Genomic DNA, 16,743 nt, shown 5'->3' with positions numbered 1-16,743 from the left:
TTTTCCTGTTTGTCATTAATAGACGATTCATCAAAACACAATCCTTTAACAAAGTGTATTGTTTGGGGAAAACAGTCTCTGAAGTTCACTTTTCCATAATTCAGTTGTATATATACAAATATACATAATACATTCAAAATAATGATAATAATAATAATAATAAAAAAGACACATATATATACCATGTGCAACATCCTGCATATAATATGTTCACATTAAACCTGTCATGTAGAATTTATTACAGTAACATAATACAGTGCTTTAATTTAAGCTAAGTCACCCTAATTAAATGACAGCTGTGTATACGTGTAAAATATGTATCTGCAGCTAAAGCTCATGTGACTTTATGTAAACACAGCCAAGGGATTTGTTATTATTATTATTATTATTATTATTATTATTGAGGCAGGTAAATCATACTGGAGGAACATTCACTGACGCCTGTTCATGGCCGCATGGCTCCACCGTGCGGCAGAGGAGGAGTATTGCAGTCCAATAGGGTGCACATACTGTATTTCACCACTAGAGGGAGCCCCGTGTTACTACTGTCAGGGTTTTTGTGCCATGAAGAACGAGACCGGAAACAGTTTGAGAGCATGCCTCCACATCATTCCCACGGACGTGTACAGTATTTATTTTATTTTTTATTTTTTTATATATATTTATTTTATTTATATATTAAAAAATACTCCTAAGAGAAATTAGAGTCTTTTGTAGTGGATTTTATTTTTTTATATATATAAATTAATTGCGAATTATATTCGGTCCTGTTTTTTTTTCTAGCTCAACCTAACAAACGACTAGTCTATGGATAGACAAGTCGTTTGTCACTTTAATTAATTAGTGAATTAAACCAAGAATATATGTATATACTGTTTAAAAAAATCATGCTTAAAGTCGGGCGTTTATCAAACTTGACGTTGTTGGTGTGAGTAAAACCTTTATTTTGAAAAGCAGAACCGGACATCTCTCTCTGTTTCTGTTTCTTCAGCTAGCTTGACCATGCTACTGTCAACAACACTAGTGACGGCGTAGAGCTCCGCGCGGCTGCTGCCTGTCTGTCTGTCCCCTGTCAGCGTCCTCTCTGCCCCGCAGTCATCATGTCACTAGGCTCCGGGCTTCCCTCGCGTCAGTTCGGCTGTAGATAAGTTAACTTTTGTGGCGTGTGTTGGGAGTTTAGCGGCGGGGAGATGCTCCTGTGAACGGCTTCTTCTGGTCGGTCGTGAACGCCGAAGAGAAGAGCACAGACTTTGACAGTTTCTTCAACAGAGTCTTTTTGTTGTTGTTGTTGTTGTTGAACTGTGACGGAACTCAACAGTAACGAGGTAAGTTAACGACTCCACTCGTTCACTCACGGAAACTCAGACTTGTCCTGTAGTTTATTTATTTATTTATTATTTTATTAAGTCCTGAACGCAGGATGCTGTCGTCGATAAATTGACTGCTGCGTTCACGGACCGCTCACTAGCGCCCTAACTGACGCTTGCTAACTATTACAACACTGTACTACTTTACTGTTCTTTACTGAAGCAGGTTTTAAGTTTAACCTACTTTAAAATAAAGTTCGTGATTGTTTATTTAGTATAAGAATAATTTGTAAAAAAAAAACAAGGTAAAACAAACCAAAAAAAGGGTAAAACAAACAAGTTACGCTTAGCTAGCTTAGGGGCTTGTTGTGTCATGCGGTATTTCAATAACATAAACAACGTGTGTGTGTGTGTGTGTGTGTGTGTGTGTGTGTGTGTGTGTGTGTGTGTGTGTGTGTGTGTGTGTGTGTGTGTGTGTGTGTGTGTGTGTGTGTGTGTGTGTGTGTGTTTCTTGTATGGGTATATTTGTGAGGACCAAAAAGGACATTTTTGGCTGGTCCTCACATTCTGACACCCCTAAAAATGGACTGGCCTGGTTTTAGGGTAAGGGGCTAGGGAATGCACTGTGTTATAGTGTGTGTGTGTGTGTGTGTGTTATTTAAATCCTGAAATTAAAGTCAGAATTCTAAAGGAAAACAATCTGAATTCTGATTTTTATTTTTATTTTTAAACAAAAACTTTTTAATCCTGAAATTAAAGTCAGAATTTTTAGAAAAAAAGTTATTAATCCTGAGATTAAAGTCAGAATTCTAAAAAAAAAAAACTCACATTCAAACACACACACTTATGTACGTACTCATGTTCAATGGTGCACTGCGATAGGGTAAACTATGATAAGTATAACTACACAGCAATGGCCTGCTCCTTTTATTTTCTGCAATTTGATCAGGGGGCGTTCAGGGACCACCAATTCCGTTATATCATGATATATATTCATGTGCTAAAATTCGTTAGTTTTGGTGTAATCCTGCAATAAGCAAGAAGAATGGAAAATATAATAAAAAAACATTGCTGTGGAACTTGTTTCCTGAAGTTCTGTGGCTGTAGCCACACACCCGAGGATAATTATTATTACTGTAAGGCTCACCGCAGCTCTGTCAAACAAAACATTGCGTTAAGAAATGAATAGACAAAGGTAGAGAAACGTAAAACATCTGGTTCACATAGAGATGCAAACAGACCTTATTAGGTAGACGCTCAGCTCAAATGACTGCGGTTAGCGTTTGAGTTTTTCCCCCCTCCCTATCGTCTACTTTACAAAGGCATCGGTGTAATTTTTTCTAAAGCCACTGTTCAAAGATGACTCATGTGCTCTGTATGTCTGAGTCATATTACACTGGCACTGTCCTCAACTTAGCCGCGCTATTAAAAGGCTTCCAGGCAGGCAATTTTGGTCTGATTCTCGGCATTCCTTTTTTTTTGCCCACTGCACTTGGCTTTCTTTCTTCCTGGCCATTAATTCTTAAATTCTTTCTCTTTAACCCACACTATTCTACCTGCAAATCCACAAGCCTCTTTGTCATTTTCATCCCATTGTGCAGCCCTGCAGGCTTTTCATCTCTCGTCGTGCTTTCTCCGCTTTTGTCAGAATCTGTCGGCTCGAGCTATTTCTGTCTGTTGTTTTTGTTTCGCCCTGACATTACTTTACTTACTTACGCACCACAGTGTCATGGTCTGTCTCTGTGTCAGTGGTCAGGATCCTGGACGGGTTTCAGTCCCCGTGGCCCCACCCTGCTCTGGCCAGGCCAAAGCAAACGCCGGCAGCATGATCACCCGATCTCTGCTCCCTCAGACTTTCAGTTCATTAATCATCGCATCGTTTGGGCTTGACGCTGGAGCTCAAACACTTGACAGAGGTTGTTTTTACTTGAATACACGGTCCATACATACTGTATGTAGATGTCAGATACCAAAGGGATGAGAGAGAGGCAGCATCTTACTGCTGTTGTGGAGACAGTTTCCCTCTCGAGCGTTGCCGCTACATGACGTGATTCTAGTTGTTTGAGGTGTGGCTGTGATGTCACACGTCATCTCTTCGTGCACACGACTCCTACAGGACATGAAGCAGGCGAAAATTGTATCACAAATCAAACGGCAATACATAGATTCCAAGTCATTCCGAGATGTATAATTGGTTTCCAAGTTGTTTTTTACAACGACAACAATAAGCCTTTCTAATCCGTTCCGTTCTTTTGGATTTATTAGAGTGCACGATTAGCCCCGAGCAAAGACCGCACTGTACGACTGTTGAAGCTCACGCGAATACTTGCACAGTATTTCAATAGGAACCATTGTTGAGGAAAGAACAGGGAGGGGAGGAATCGCTCTGTGCATGGGTGTCCTCTGCCTGAAATGCTGCGGTAGGCCGTTCTGAGATGTCATTTTGTCAAGTGGAAGATACCAAACTGTTAAACCCACACCGTAGTAACAGCATCCTCTTTTTTTAATGCTCATTAAAAAGGTACAGCGTGAATATCCATCGCCTCTCACTTCCCCTCCAAGTGTGTTTGAGAAGCTATGGAGCCTTCATTTAGCATCAAAACCCAGAATACATTTAGTTTTGCTATAGTAAAAACATGATAGTCCAAAATGGCGGCCTCCATAGAGCCGACCTGGCTCCTGATAAAAAAATATTTTAGTTTTTTGTTTTGGTAGCATGCTATTGCTAACTTTTCCTTGTATGTACCTATGTCACCTCTCAATCAATAATCTGTTGATGATCTTCTCCGTTAATGGACGATTGATTCATTTTTGCAGCACAGCATTTGTTGTGAGTGTGTACTGAAGAAGTTCCTCTTGTTACAAACATACTTGAGTGTTATCAGGTTTTACACCCTTTTTTGGGAGTGGTGGTTTCTCTGTGTGTGTGTGTGTGTGTGCAAATGTGCAGTCACACTGACTTCCTGTCTCTATCTGTTAGGTACAGACGACCACAGCTTCCCTCTGCGTCGTCGTCCTGTGTGTGCCGCCTTTTTAAATCATTTTGGCAGCACAAGTTGGTTGCGTTCTGTTCTGCTGAGTAACTTTTTATCGAATTTCTAAGAAGTCTTTTTTTTTCTCTCTCTTTTTTTAAATGGGAGAGCAGACGGATGCACATTTACAAGACTGAATCACAGTGCAGAATCGAAAGGTTGGTGGATTTTGTCCGATGCGCGGAGTCAAATTTATCAAAGATGGTTGTTGTAGAGCAGTTTTACTCCCGGCACAGTGAAGCTTATAAACTTACTGCATTTATTATTCAAAAAACACTCAGATGAATCGATTTTTTAAATGGTTTATGATTCATTAAGTCATTGATTGACACCGACATATTTACAAGTCTCCCAGTGTATGTATTTAATGTACACAAACATCACCTGTGCTGTCGTTGGGGCTCGTGAGCTGCAGTTTATGCTGATTATCCTTGTCACAAGAGCACGTCAGTGACCAATCGGATCGCTCAGTTTAACGTGGCCTGTTATGTAATCTCTGTGATGGAAGTTAAAGACTCATTTTGTTGAGGGTGGAGAGTGCTCTGGTCAAACAGTTCACCTTTTGTGCTGGATCATATATAAGGTATGTTGCGTATCAGTATCCGAGATGTTTTTTTTAACTGTATTCTGCAAGTCTCAGAGACTGTTAGAGCGGCAGGACGGCTCCCGTAGATTAGCCAGGATTACAGGTGGCTAAGATTAAAACCAAGAGAGCATCTGTCAGAGACAAACGCTTGACAAACCAAGCTAATGTAAGACTATGACATGTGAAGATGTTCTGTAATTCATTTTCTCGCATTCTTAAATGTGATTCATCACATTCTTAAATGTGAACTCACATAACGTGTTCTCATGAAACACAAATGGATTATCAAAACATTTGGTGATTCATTTATTGTGCTCTGACGAGGTCTGTTATTCTTATTCTTTTAGTTGCTGCGACTGGTCCTTCAGGTTCTGATTCAGCTGAAGACTTTTCTGTTTGCTGCTGAGTTTCAACCCGGTAATAGTCAACGTTGCCCTGAACAAGGATCCGTTGAAAATATTCGCAAACGTCTTCAGGAATAATTTTCATGCATTTTTGAAAATCAGGAAATGATCCATTTGCCCTGATGCACTTTGACAGTGAGCTGACTTTCTTCTCAAAAACAAAAAGTATCTCGGAATGACTTGAAATTTACCATCATAATAGTCGGCATCACCCTGAACAAGGATCTGTTGAAAATATTTGCATATCTCTTAAGGAATAATTATCATGATTTTTTGAAATTCATGTGCCCTGATGCACTGTGACAGCTTTCTTCTTAAAAACAAAAAGTATCTTGGAATGACTTGAAATTGTGCACAGTAATAGTCGGCATCAAAATAGTCGGCATTACCCTGAACAAGGATCCGTTGAAAATATTTGCATATCTCTTAAGACATAATTTTCATGAATTTTTGAAAATCATGAAATTATCCATTTGCCCTGATGCACTTTGACAGTGAGCTGACTTACTTCTCAAAAACAAAAAGTATCTCGTAACGACTTTAAATTGTGCACAGTAATAGTCTGCATCCCTCTGAACAAGGATCCGTTGAAAATATTCGTATATCTCTTAAGGAATAATTTTCATGAATTTTTGAAAATCAGGAAATGATCCATTTGCCCTGATGCACTTTGACAGTGAGCTGACTTTCTTCTCAAAAACAAAAAGTATCTCGGAATGACTTGAAATTTACCATCATAATAGTCGGCATCACCCTGAACAAGGATCCGTTGAAAATATTCGCAAACCTCTTAAGGAATAATTTTCATGAATTTTTTAAATTCATGTGCCCTGGTGCACTGTGACAGCTTTCTTCTTAAAAACAAAAAGTATCTTGTAATGACTTGAAATTGTGCACAGTAATAGTCGGCATCACCCTGAACACGGATCTGTTGAAAATATTCGCATATCTCTTAAGGAAGAATTTTTATGAATTTTTTAAAAATTAGGAAATGATTCATTTGCCCTGATGCACATAGACAGTGAGCTGAATTTCTTCTCGAAAACAAAAAGTATCTCGGAATGACTTGAAATTTACCATCAAAATAGTCGGCATTACCCTGAACAAGGATCTGTTGAAAATATTTGCATATCTCTTAAGGAATAATTTTCATGAATTTTTGAAATTCATGTGCCCTGATGCACTGTGACAGCTTTCTTCTTAAAAGCAAAAAGTATCTTGGAATGACTTGAAATTGTGCACAGTAATAGTCGGCATCACCCTGAACAAGGATCCGTTGAAAATATTTGCAAACCTCTTAAGGAATAATTTTCATGAATTTTTGAAAATCAGGAAATGATTCATTTGCCCTGATGCACTTTGACAGTGAGCTGACTTTCTTCTCGAAAACAAAAAGTATCTCGGAATGACTTGAAATTTTACCCAGTAAAAGTCGGCATTGCCCCGAACAAGGATCCGTTGAAAATATTCGCATATCTCTTAAGGAATAATTTTCATGAATTTTTTTAAATCAGGAAATGATCCATTTGCCTCAACAGTGGGCTGACTTTCTTCAATAAAAACATTAGGCACATTTGCGTTGTGCCTAATGAGGTAGCACACTGTTACGTTCCTTATCATGCATTACCATAACTGAAAAATCTTCTTCAGCTCTCACTATAGGAATACATACTTCCTACGGGCACTGCATTAGTAATAATAATAATAATAATAATAATAATGACGATAAATCCTATTCTTTTTCCGTGTGTTTTTTCCAGTCATGTCTCGTAGAAGCTCTCGCCTGGTGTCTGGTGGCTACTACAACTCCGACGAAGAATCAGACTCGAGCAGTGTGACAAACATAACCTACCGCGAAAATCCTGTCAAGTACGTAAAACGCGTGGTGCAACATTTGAATTCAGCTCCTCTGACTTCCATATTGTCTCGTTTCTAACGCTCTCTCTCCTCCTCCTCCTCCTCCTGTGTCCATTCTCTCTCCAGGGTTTTCAAGAAGAAGTCGGGGACACGCAAGGCCAGCCCCCGAACCTCCAGCAGAGCCAACAGCAATGCCAGTTCACTCAGCCACGAGCCACCTGCCACTGAAGGCCCCTGCGATGGTAAAAGAAACCACCTCTACGTCCTAGTTGCGAGAGAATAATAATAATAATAATAATAATGAGATCATTTTCTTGTGAGTTAAACAGGGACATGCCTTTCATTTGAGTTGTTTTATGCGATAAACAATCAGCATTGAAGTGTGTGGTCACATAAGATGCATATCCTGGTTGTTGGGAGTTTGCTGAGTGTGTGACTTTACAGCAACACAGGAAGTGATTCATTTTAGTTGAGACAGACGGCTGCAAACAGGTCAGACTGAAAACACTTTCAGAAACTCCCGAATCACCTGTTTTCAGATGGTACAAAATGGCGCTGCAGCTCATTTTTAACTGGCCCATTCATTTAAATGTTGCTTTTAAATGGTCTTGTCCCAACCCACCTCTCTGAGCAACTACCAAGTTGTTTTATTTGGTTCTCTAACTGCCTCCTGTGAGCTTTAATGTCTTTTATATTTAAATTCTCTTGTACAGTACCCTTTGATCTAAAGTTCTGTGTCCCTCTCAGGTCCTCCCCCCTCGAGCAGCCAGACCCAGCCCGTCATTAGGACTGCTCCCTTCACCACCACCACCGTGACCCCGCGGCCCGCCCTGACCCCGTCGTCGTCCAGGAGTCAGACGCCGACGCCGACTCGCTGCTACCCTGCCGCGCCTCCGTCAGAGAAGAGCTCTTACTCTGGCCACGGTGTCTCCAACAGGCCGGGTCTGCACCAGAGGCCCAACCTCAAGGAGCGAGGTCAGAGCGGCGTGGAGAGCTCGGGGTACTCGTCGTGCGAGGGGACCGACGGGAAGCCCGGGTCCGCCTCCAGCAGCACCAGAGGATCGAGTGTTCCCAGTGATGCTCCAGGATACAATTACACGAGTAGAATCACCACTGTATTCTTAAAGCTAATGGGTGAGTACAAATGTATTTTACGTGATGATAGACAAAAATGATGAATGGCCAGATAATGTGGTTGTGAGACGAATGTATACTGGAGGTTGATGATCAGTCAGACTACAGGCGCTGCCCTCCCTGGCTTTGACCTGAAAATAATAGGAGAAGCTGGTACAGAGAAGAAGAAGAAGGAGGAAGAGACAGAAATGATGCTTGTGTACTGGAGTAATTTGATATATTAAAGGTGCATTATGTAATAAATCTAAATCAACTGGCCATTAAATCCTCCTTATATGTCACAGAGACTCAGGAATAATGTTCATATAACAAACTGAACTCACCAACAACAACAGTACAGACAGAATATTTGCATTAAAAAAAATATTTTTGCAGACTGCAAATCATGCAGTAGAGTCTCAGCTGCCGAGCACCCACGGGTTGCCAGTTACGTCAGAAATACGAAACCTAGAAGACCTCTGTATTTTGAATTTGAATGTAGTAACCGTTTTTGGCCACATTCTTACATATGGCACCTTTAACAAACATTATGTGACACGCTATATACACACACACACACACACACACACACACACACACACACACACACACACACACACACGTGACAGGATTATGTATTATACTCTTACCGCTTAGTAATGCAAGGTTTAAAGCAGAAACTATGCAGGATTTTCATCTGAATTTAGTCCTGCAAGATCGAGGCTGCCGACTATTAAGGTTAAAAGTCAAACTTTTATTCATCAAAAGAGTTGCAAAATGAATAGAAAGTATAGTCAACTGTTTTCAGCTGTGCTCACATCATTGCACAAGGGTTTTCTCATCATCCAATAGTCTTCTAACGCCATTAGCAAACACAATGTACCCTTAGAACACTGGAAATGTGCCTCTATACACCTATGTACATATTCTATTAAAAAAAACAGACGTTTGCAGCTAGAATAGTCGTTTACCACATTAACAATGTACAGAGTGTTTCATGACGTTTCACTCTGTTGTGTTTCAGACTCCGCCTCATCGATGGCTGCCACAGCCCACTCAAAACTAATGCATCTCCCAGCCTTAGGTACGATGTTTGGTGTGTGTGTGTGTTAATGCTCATAGGCGTTCTTAAGTCGATTTGTGCAGCATGTGTGTGTGTGTGTGTGTTCCCATTACCACGTGTCTCCCACATACATACATACAGCTTTGTGTTTCCACAAGACTCGAGGCTAAAGCTTATCAGAATGATCAGAATCCTTGTCAAATGGTCTTTTTTTTCCCTCTTCTTCGTCCGTGCAGTTGACACTTCACTCAGCAGACGCATGAAGAAAGCGTGTGCTCTGTTTCTCCTTCTCCTCGTTGCACTTCTGTGTAAGTTGTTATACGTTTTTTTTTTACTAAGATTCAAATTTAAAAGCCACTCGGACATGTGTTTTTTTTTTCTCGTTTTCCATATTTCTCTGCTGTACATTGTGTGATTATTAGAAGATTGAGAGTGTTTCAAGAGCGGAAAGGCTTTTATTGTGAAAATTTTGTGTCCCCGACACAAAAAAACATCAGTATCACAAACCTTTGTTTCTAAGCAACGCTCTGAAGGCGCTGTCCCCTTTTTTTTTCCTCCAGGTATATGGTTCCTCCTCCCCTTGTTGACCTCCCTCGTCTCCCACATGACACCCACACGGACCCAGGCGCTGAAGAAACCCACGAGTCAGCCTGTTATCACTGCCACTCCTTCTTCTTCTCCTCCTCCTCCTCTTCAGGCTCCTCCTCCTCCTCCTCCTCCTCAACAACAAGCCAACAGCATGCGTGATGCACCTGTGGTGGTAGGACTCATCTGCATGTCACTCAAACTACCTTTATTTTAACAGGAAGTCCCTTGAGATTAACATGGCCAACATATTTCACCATGATAAAAAATTACAAAATAACAAAACCTACTGGAGATGTACATTTATTAAGAGAAAAATATATTTTTTAAATTGACAAAGGTTAACAAATATCTAAGGAACTAAGGAAGACAAGTATATAAACTTCACTGTGTCTGTGGAGAAAGCTGTTATGACCAACTATGTTTCTTACATTGAATTCCTTGAATGATAAACAGCTTATTTATTTATTTATAAATGTTTATTGACATTTATTGTTTGTGTTAAAAGTCTCTTCTGTCTCTGCAGGATCCCGCAGTCGTGTCTGCTGTCGTGGAAAAGAAGATGCAGCATCTTTTGGTAAGAAGACGCCATCTTTATGCACGCACAGCTGTTACTGTTACACGACTGGAAAAGCAAGCGTGAAAGATTTCATGTCTAAAATTACTGTTTTGGGTTTATGTTATAGTCTCACTAACACTACTGTTACCCTTTCCTTCCTGTGTGCATGTGTGTGTTTGCAGGCAGAGCTGCAGCTGAAGCAGGAGCAGCTCCTCTCCCAGGTAAACAGCTCAAGCTCTGTGCTGCAGTGACATCTAGTGGTAAAGACAAAGAGTGCATGTCTTCTACTTCCGTGAGCCTTTGCTTTTTTTTTTTTTAAACACTTGACCACATGACGAATCGCATCTCTACGTTACGCGAATACAAACGAGCGGAGATGCAAAAAAACACACAAAAACAGTAAACAAAACAGTGTGTAAAGTGCAAACAACAATATAAAAAAGTGCAAAATACACACAAAGGGTCCACATTTTAAAGAATTAAATTTTCCCAAGGGAGCAGCTGATCCCTATCGAGGGTTTTTCTCCTCCTGAGTTCTGATAAAACTTGTTTATATACTGTGTTATTGTCTATTAGTGTTTGTTTTATGACCATTGCACACTGAGTTTTCCATAGTTTTGACCTTACAATGCCGATGCATGAGGTCCTTATGTTTCTGGTTTCTTTTTTTTTATCTATAAGTGAATAAATTATTGTTTTATAGTTGATATCAATGTTAAGACCATTGTTTTTAAGTTTTTCCCAGACTTCCTGAGCCTTTGCCATACCAGATCATCCTCATATTTCTAAAATTTGTAAAAAAAATTGACCTAAAACTACCAATTTCCTTGGTTAAATTGAATCAGTCATTACTCAAAATGTTTAAAATTGGATTGAATGAGTGAAATTTGGAAAATATGTCACAGTTCAAAGTTCACTTGGCTTGTTTTTATGAACAAAAGCAGTTATTGCTCCTTTATATCACTACTAAAATAAACACAAACCCTGAGGATGTCCATATAAGGTTGTTATTGTGTCGCGTTCACTTCCTCTCACAGATGAAGGAGCAAATAAAGGTGGACATGCAGGGCGTGAACGCTAAACTGGAGGTGCTGGACTCGGACGGTCGGCTGCATCTCGAACAGGAAGCCGCCGCGCTGGCCAAGCAGATGGAGGAATATCGGAGTCACAGCAGATCTGCTGCCTCCAGCCTGAGCTTCAGGGTCCGAGCTCTGGAGGCGCAGAATGATAAAGTGAGTGACGCCCTCTGTGGTTCTCCTTCTGTTTGGTGTCTTGTTTAAGTGACTCTGGTGCGACTGCCTCTCTGCAGCTGAACCAGGAGCTGTCGTCCATCCGGATGATGCCTCCTCCTCCTCCTCCTGCCCCGTGTCCTGAGCCTCGCCACGCCCCTGTCCTTGACCCCCTGACCCCAGAGCTGCAGCAGGCCATAGAGAAGTGGCTCACTGACCGCTTCAAGGTCAGTTTATCCACTGCAAACGTGACAATATCTCCACCACGTCCGTTATGCTATGCTCCGTTGACCCGATTGCTAAAACTATGCTGTGTGTGTTTTAGGAGCAGGACGTTCTCCGGCTCGCTGACAACGTAAGAGACGCAGACTGCGGACGTCCCGTGGCCGACAAAATGGCCGATTTTGCCCTGGAGACTCAAGGTCAGAAACGTCTGCGTTTTCGCCGCGACTCGAATTAGCGTTTAATTAAAAGCCGCTTCATTTGATTGTTTTTACGTTTTACTCGTTTGTAGGCGCCAGCGTAATCAGCACCAGGTGTTCGGAGACGTATCGCATTCGCTCAGCGTGCGTGACGCTGTTTGGTTTCCCGCTCTGGTATCCGTCTGAAAGCCCGCGCACCGTTATACAGGTACAGCAGAAATGGCCTTATTTTTGAAGGAAAAGCAATTTTTTCAATGAATATAACACATTTTGAGAAAGAAATTAAAGTTTTGAAAAAATGTGTTTTGAATTTTCTTCTTTTAATGTCCTTATTTCTGAAGGAAAGGCACTCTTTTCGATGAATATAATGCATTTTGACGAACACAATTTTGAGGAAAAAAAGCATTTTAAGAAAAAAAAAAAAAATGTCCTTATTTTTGAAGGAAATGCACTTTTTTGAATGAATATAACACATTTGGAGAAAAAAATTTGAATTTTGAAAAAAAAATTTGAATTTTCTTCTTTTAATGTCCTTATTTCTGAAGGAAAAGCACTCTTTTCGATGAATATAATGCATTTTGACGAACACAATTTTGAGGAAAAAATTTTTTAAACAATTTGAATTAATTTTTTATAAATGTCCTTATTTTTTGAAGGAAAAGCACTTTTTTCGATGAATATATCACATTTTGAGAAACAAATCAAAATTTTGAGGAAAAAAAAAATTCCTCAAATTTTTTTTTTTTTCCTCAAAATTGAAAATATCCATATTTTTGAAGGAAAAGCACTTTTTCGCAATTAATATAACATGAAATTAATCATAAACACACTCTATACATTGTTAATGTGGTAAATGACTATTCTAGCTGCAAACCTCTGGTTTTCAACGGAATATGTACATAGGTGTATAGAGGCCCATTTCCAGTGTTCTAATGGTACATTGTGTTTGCTAATGGCGTTCGAAGGCTATTGGATGATTAGAAAACCCTTGTGCAATGATGTTAGCACAGCTGAAAACTGTCATTTTGCAACTCCTTTGATGAATAAAAGTGTGACTTTTAATGGAAAACACGACAAAAATTGTGCAGATGAACCCAAACTCTTGAACGCTAGTGTATTCCGTCACAATCGTTCAGCTTCACCACTGTGGCTCCTCCCCTCCTTCCTCTCTCCCAGGGTCACCCAGTGCTGCTTCCTGGCAAATGTTGGGCGTTCCACGGGGTCCAGGGAACTCTGGTCATCGCTCTCTCTCACCCTGTGAAGATAAGTCACGTGACGCTCGACCACCTGCCGCGCTACAACTCCCCCACCGGCCGCATCGACTCGGCGCCCAGAGACTTTGACGTCTACGTGAGTGCTCACTGTTTTTACTCTTGTTTTAAACCATTCTGTTTCACACTTTCCAGGTCGGACTCATTTAAGTAATCACCTCTTTCTTTCGTTTTTTCCAGGGAATGAAGAATGACAGTGAAGAGGGAAAACTGTTGGGCTCGTTCACCTACAATGAGGAGGGAGAGTCGGCGCAAACGTTTGAGCTAGCTGTGAGTTCACTCTCTTATTCAGCTTATTTTCTCTTCTGTGTAAATGCAAAAATAACTAAAGGGCAAACTTTATTCGTTTTAGTGGTAGTTTGAGTTTTTTATGTAGTGCTGGGCACGTAACGACGCGCTTCCGTGACGACTGACCGGAAAAAGACGCGCGTGGCGTCATGTTTACGTGCCGCGGCAGCAGAGTCCAGGCACCGTTTACCCGTTAGCTCCTTTAGCGCCATTAGTCGAACTGGAGCGGTCTGTTAATGAAAGGAAAAGAGCAGCGCTACAAATAACCAGCCGTTTTTAAAGTTTATCGTTACTTCAGAGACTCGTTTTTAACAATCGGGAGCTAACTGGTAAACGGCGCCTGGACTCCGCTGCCGCGGCACGTAAACATGACGTCATGCGCGTCTTTTTCCGGTCAGTCTTCATGGAAATGCGCCATGCGTTACAGGCGTCGACGCTTGACGACTGACCGGAAAAAGACACGCGTGGCGCCATGTTTACATGCCGTGGCAGCAGAGTCCAGGCACCGTTTACCCGTTAGCTCCTTTAGCGCCACTAGTCAAACTGGAGCGGTCTGTTAATGAAAGTAAAAGAGCAGCGCTACAGCGCACCTGTGTACTGCGTATTTGTGCCTCTGTTTTTAAAGTTTAGCGTTACTTTAGAGACTCATTTTAACAATTGGGAGCTCACTGGTAAACGGCGCCTGGACTCCGCTGCCGCGGCACGTAAACATGACGCCATGCGCGTCTTTTTCCGGACAGTCGTCATGGAAATGCGCCGTGCTTTAACGGTGTTGACGCTTGACGACTGACCGAAAAAAGATGTGCGTAACGTCATGTTTGCGTGCCGTGGCAGCGGAGTCCAGGCGCCGTTTACCAGTTAGCTGCGTTAGCTCCTGTTAATGTTGACGCCGTTAACGTGCCCAGCACTAGTTTTTTGTAGAATTTGCCACAAAAATAAATCATCTAAAATGACTGTATCGGCCTAATATCGGTATCGGTGGATACTGGAGTTGTTGATATCGGTATCGGACACAAAAAAAAAGTCTTCATTCTTCCTGTAACTCGTTTTTGTTTTTGTTTTTGTTTTTCTCACCCTGGAACCTGCAGGACCGCAGCGATGAGGTGTACAAGTGCGTGGAGCTGCGCGTCCTCAGCAACTGGGGTCACGTGGAGTACACGTGTCTTTACCGATTCCGCGTTCACGGAACGATGGCGTCGACGTGAGAGTCTTTTACGAAGAAAATGGACAAACCTGTGCTCGTGCTACTAAAAACTGCGTGAAGTGTCGACTTCCTGTGTGTGTGTGTGTGTGTGTGTGTGTGTGTGTGTGTGTGTGGGTGTGGGTGTGGGTGTGTGTGTGTGTGTGTGTGTCAGCAGGTTCTGATGTGACAAGTGACAAAAATCATTGGGTTGTTTGTTGCACTCTTTGTTTATTCGCTCGCAGCAGCACAGAGTTCTGGAAACCTTGTGTTTTCTGTCGTGCCACAAAACTCCTGTTGTTATTCATGATTGTTGGTATTTATCATCAGGTATCTGCTCCTGCTTTTGCACTCTTATTTCACGTTAATCACACAGTGCTGGTACTTACACTTAATAATGATAATATATATGACTTAAGTTCTTATGAACGTGCCACTGATATTTTTAATTAATTTATCAAATGTTTGTTTTTGTGCGACCGATAGTCCAGAATATTCAGAGACGAAAGAAAATGAACTGAAAGTATTAAACCTTTTTGGTTAGTTTTGCTTTTATCACTTTGTTTTAATGTCAATATTCAATATTTTAAATGTTTGACTTGTTTGGTTTTCCTTTTCCTGAGTTAAAATATCATTTATTTTTTTTTGCATTTATTGCTGGAACTTGAATACTTGAAAAAGGTCTTTTTCTAATCTCTTTCTCTTTAAGTGTCATGTTGACTCCATGACGTTATTGTACATAGTACTTTTTTTTTTAATGAGCTGAGCAACCAGGAAAGAAATGCATTATTTATTTCATAAAATGACAATTTTAATGCGTTCGTGTTGTCCATTTCATGTGAGATGTGTATATGTGTGTGAATGGGTGATTTTTGTTTGTGTTTATTCGATAATTTCACTCCAATGTTAGCGATAAGCGAGTCTTAAATGAGATGACAAGTTGCAGTATTTACATTGCACGTGTACACTTGAGTGTCAGTTTATTAGGTACAGCCAGATGACACTGTTACATGCAAGTCATGCAATCAGTCTTCTTTTCAGTGTTGTTGATTGTAAATAAAACTGTTTCTTAAAAAGACTCCCGTCTGTGCTGTGGTGAGGTTGAACAGTATGACGTTTTGTCAATTTTGGACTACATTTTTTTTCAAAAAATGGTCACACTATACGACATATTATAGTATGACGTTTTTGTCAAGTTTTGGACCAAAAAACTGTTTTTCAAAAAAATTGTCAGATTTTGGACGACATAGTATAGTATGTCGTTTTTGTCCAATTTTGGACCAAATTTTTTTTTCAAAAAATGGTCACATTTCGGACGACCTAGTATAGTATGACGTACTACATAGTATAGTATGATGTTTTTGTCAGGTTTTGGACCAAAAAAATGTTTTTCAAAAAAAATTGTCAGATTTTGGACGACATAGTATAGTATGTCATTTTTGTCCAATTTTGGACCAAATTTTTCTTCAAAAAATGGTCACATTTCGGACGACCTAGTATAGTGTGACGTACTACATAGTATAGTACAGGGGTCACCAATACGGTGCCCGCGGGCTCACTTCACCTCACTTGCATGTATCCGTATGATCGCTCAGTAAAATATCTTTGATATTGTTTGTAAAACCCGATAATCGTTAGGAGTAAGCACTGGAATGAATGTGTATGCAGTTGAATGCATAATATTAATCATTTAAATAGCAACCAAAAAAAAAATGTTAATGTGGTAGCCCTCCATATTATTTTTTACCGTGAAGGTAGCTTTCATCTCAAAAAGGTTGGTGACCCCTGGTTTAGTATGACGTTTATGTCAGGTTTTGGACCCAAAAAATTTTTTTCAAACATTTTTT

At 40.5% G+C, this 16,743-nt stretch overlaps 1 protein-coding gene across 1 annotated transcript; it reads left to right on the top strand.

Moving 5' to 3' along the window:
- The first annotated feature begins 1,056 nt into the window (after nt 1–1,056).
- On the top strand, nt 1,057–15,899 carry sun2 (Sad1 and UNC84 domain containing 2). The gene is made up of 16 exons (XM_083906027.1): nt 1,057–1,325; nt 7,090–7,198; nt 7,313–7,428; nt 7,934–8,320; nt 9,324–9,383; nt 9,599–9,670; nt 9,923–10,122; nt 10,474–10,524; nt 10,689–10,727; nt 11,544–11,738; nt 11,816–11,962; nt 12,061–12,157; nt 12,250–12,365; nt 13,334–13,507; nt 13,609–13,698; nt 14,805–15,899. The coding sequence occupies exons 2-16, from the start codon at nt 7,092–7,094 to the stop codon at nt 14,919–14,921; spliced, it is 1,968 nt and encodes a 655-aa protein (XP_083762153.1). The 5' UTR covers nt 1,057–1,325; nt 7,090–7,091; the 3' UTR covers nt 14,922–15,899.
- The last annotated feature ends 844 nt before the right edge of the window (nt 15,900–16,743 follow it).

Source organism: Microchirus variegatus (assembly GCF_963457635.1).
Source record: "Microchirus variegatus genome assembly, chromosome: 19".
Lineage (NCBI taxonomy): Eukaryota > Metazoa > Chordata > Actinopteri > Pleuronectiformes > Soleidae > Microchirus > Microchirus variegatus.
This window is presented reverse-complemented; position numbering and strand designations above follow the sequence as displayed.

Coding starts and splice junctions, on each gene's coding strand:
- sun2 (XM_083906027.1), top strand. CDS start 7,092: ATGTCTCGTAGAAGCTCTCGCCTGGTGTCTGGTGGCTACTACAACTCC. Junction 12,158..12,249: donor TTTTGCCCTGGAGACTCAAG/GTCAGAAACGTC, acceptor ACTCGTTTGTAG/GCGCCAGCGTAATCAGCACC. Junction 13,508..13,608: donor CCAGAGACTTTGACGTCTAC/GTGAGTGCTCAC, acceptor CGTTTTTTCCAG/GGAATGAAGAATGACAGTGA.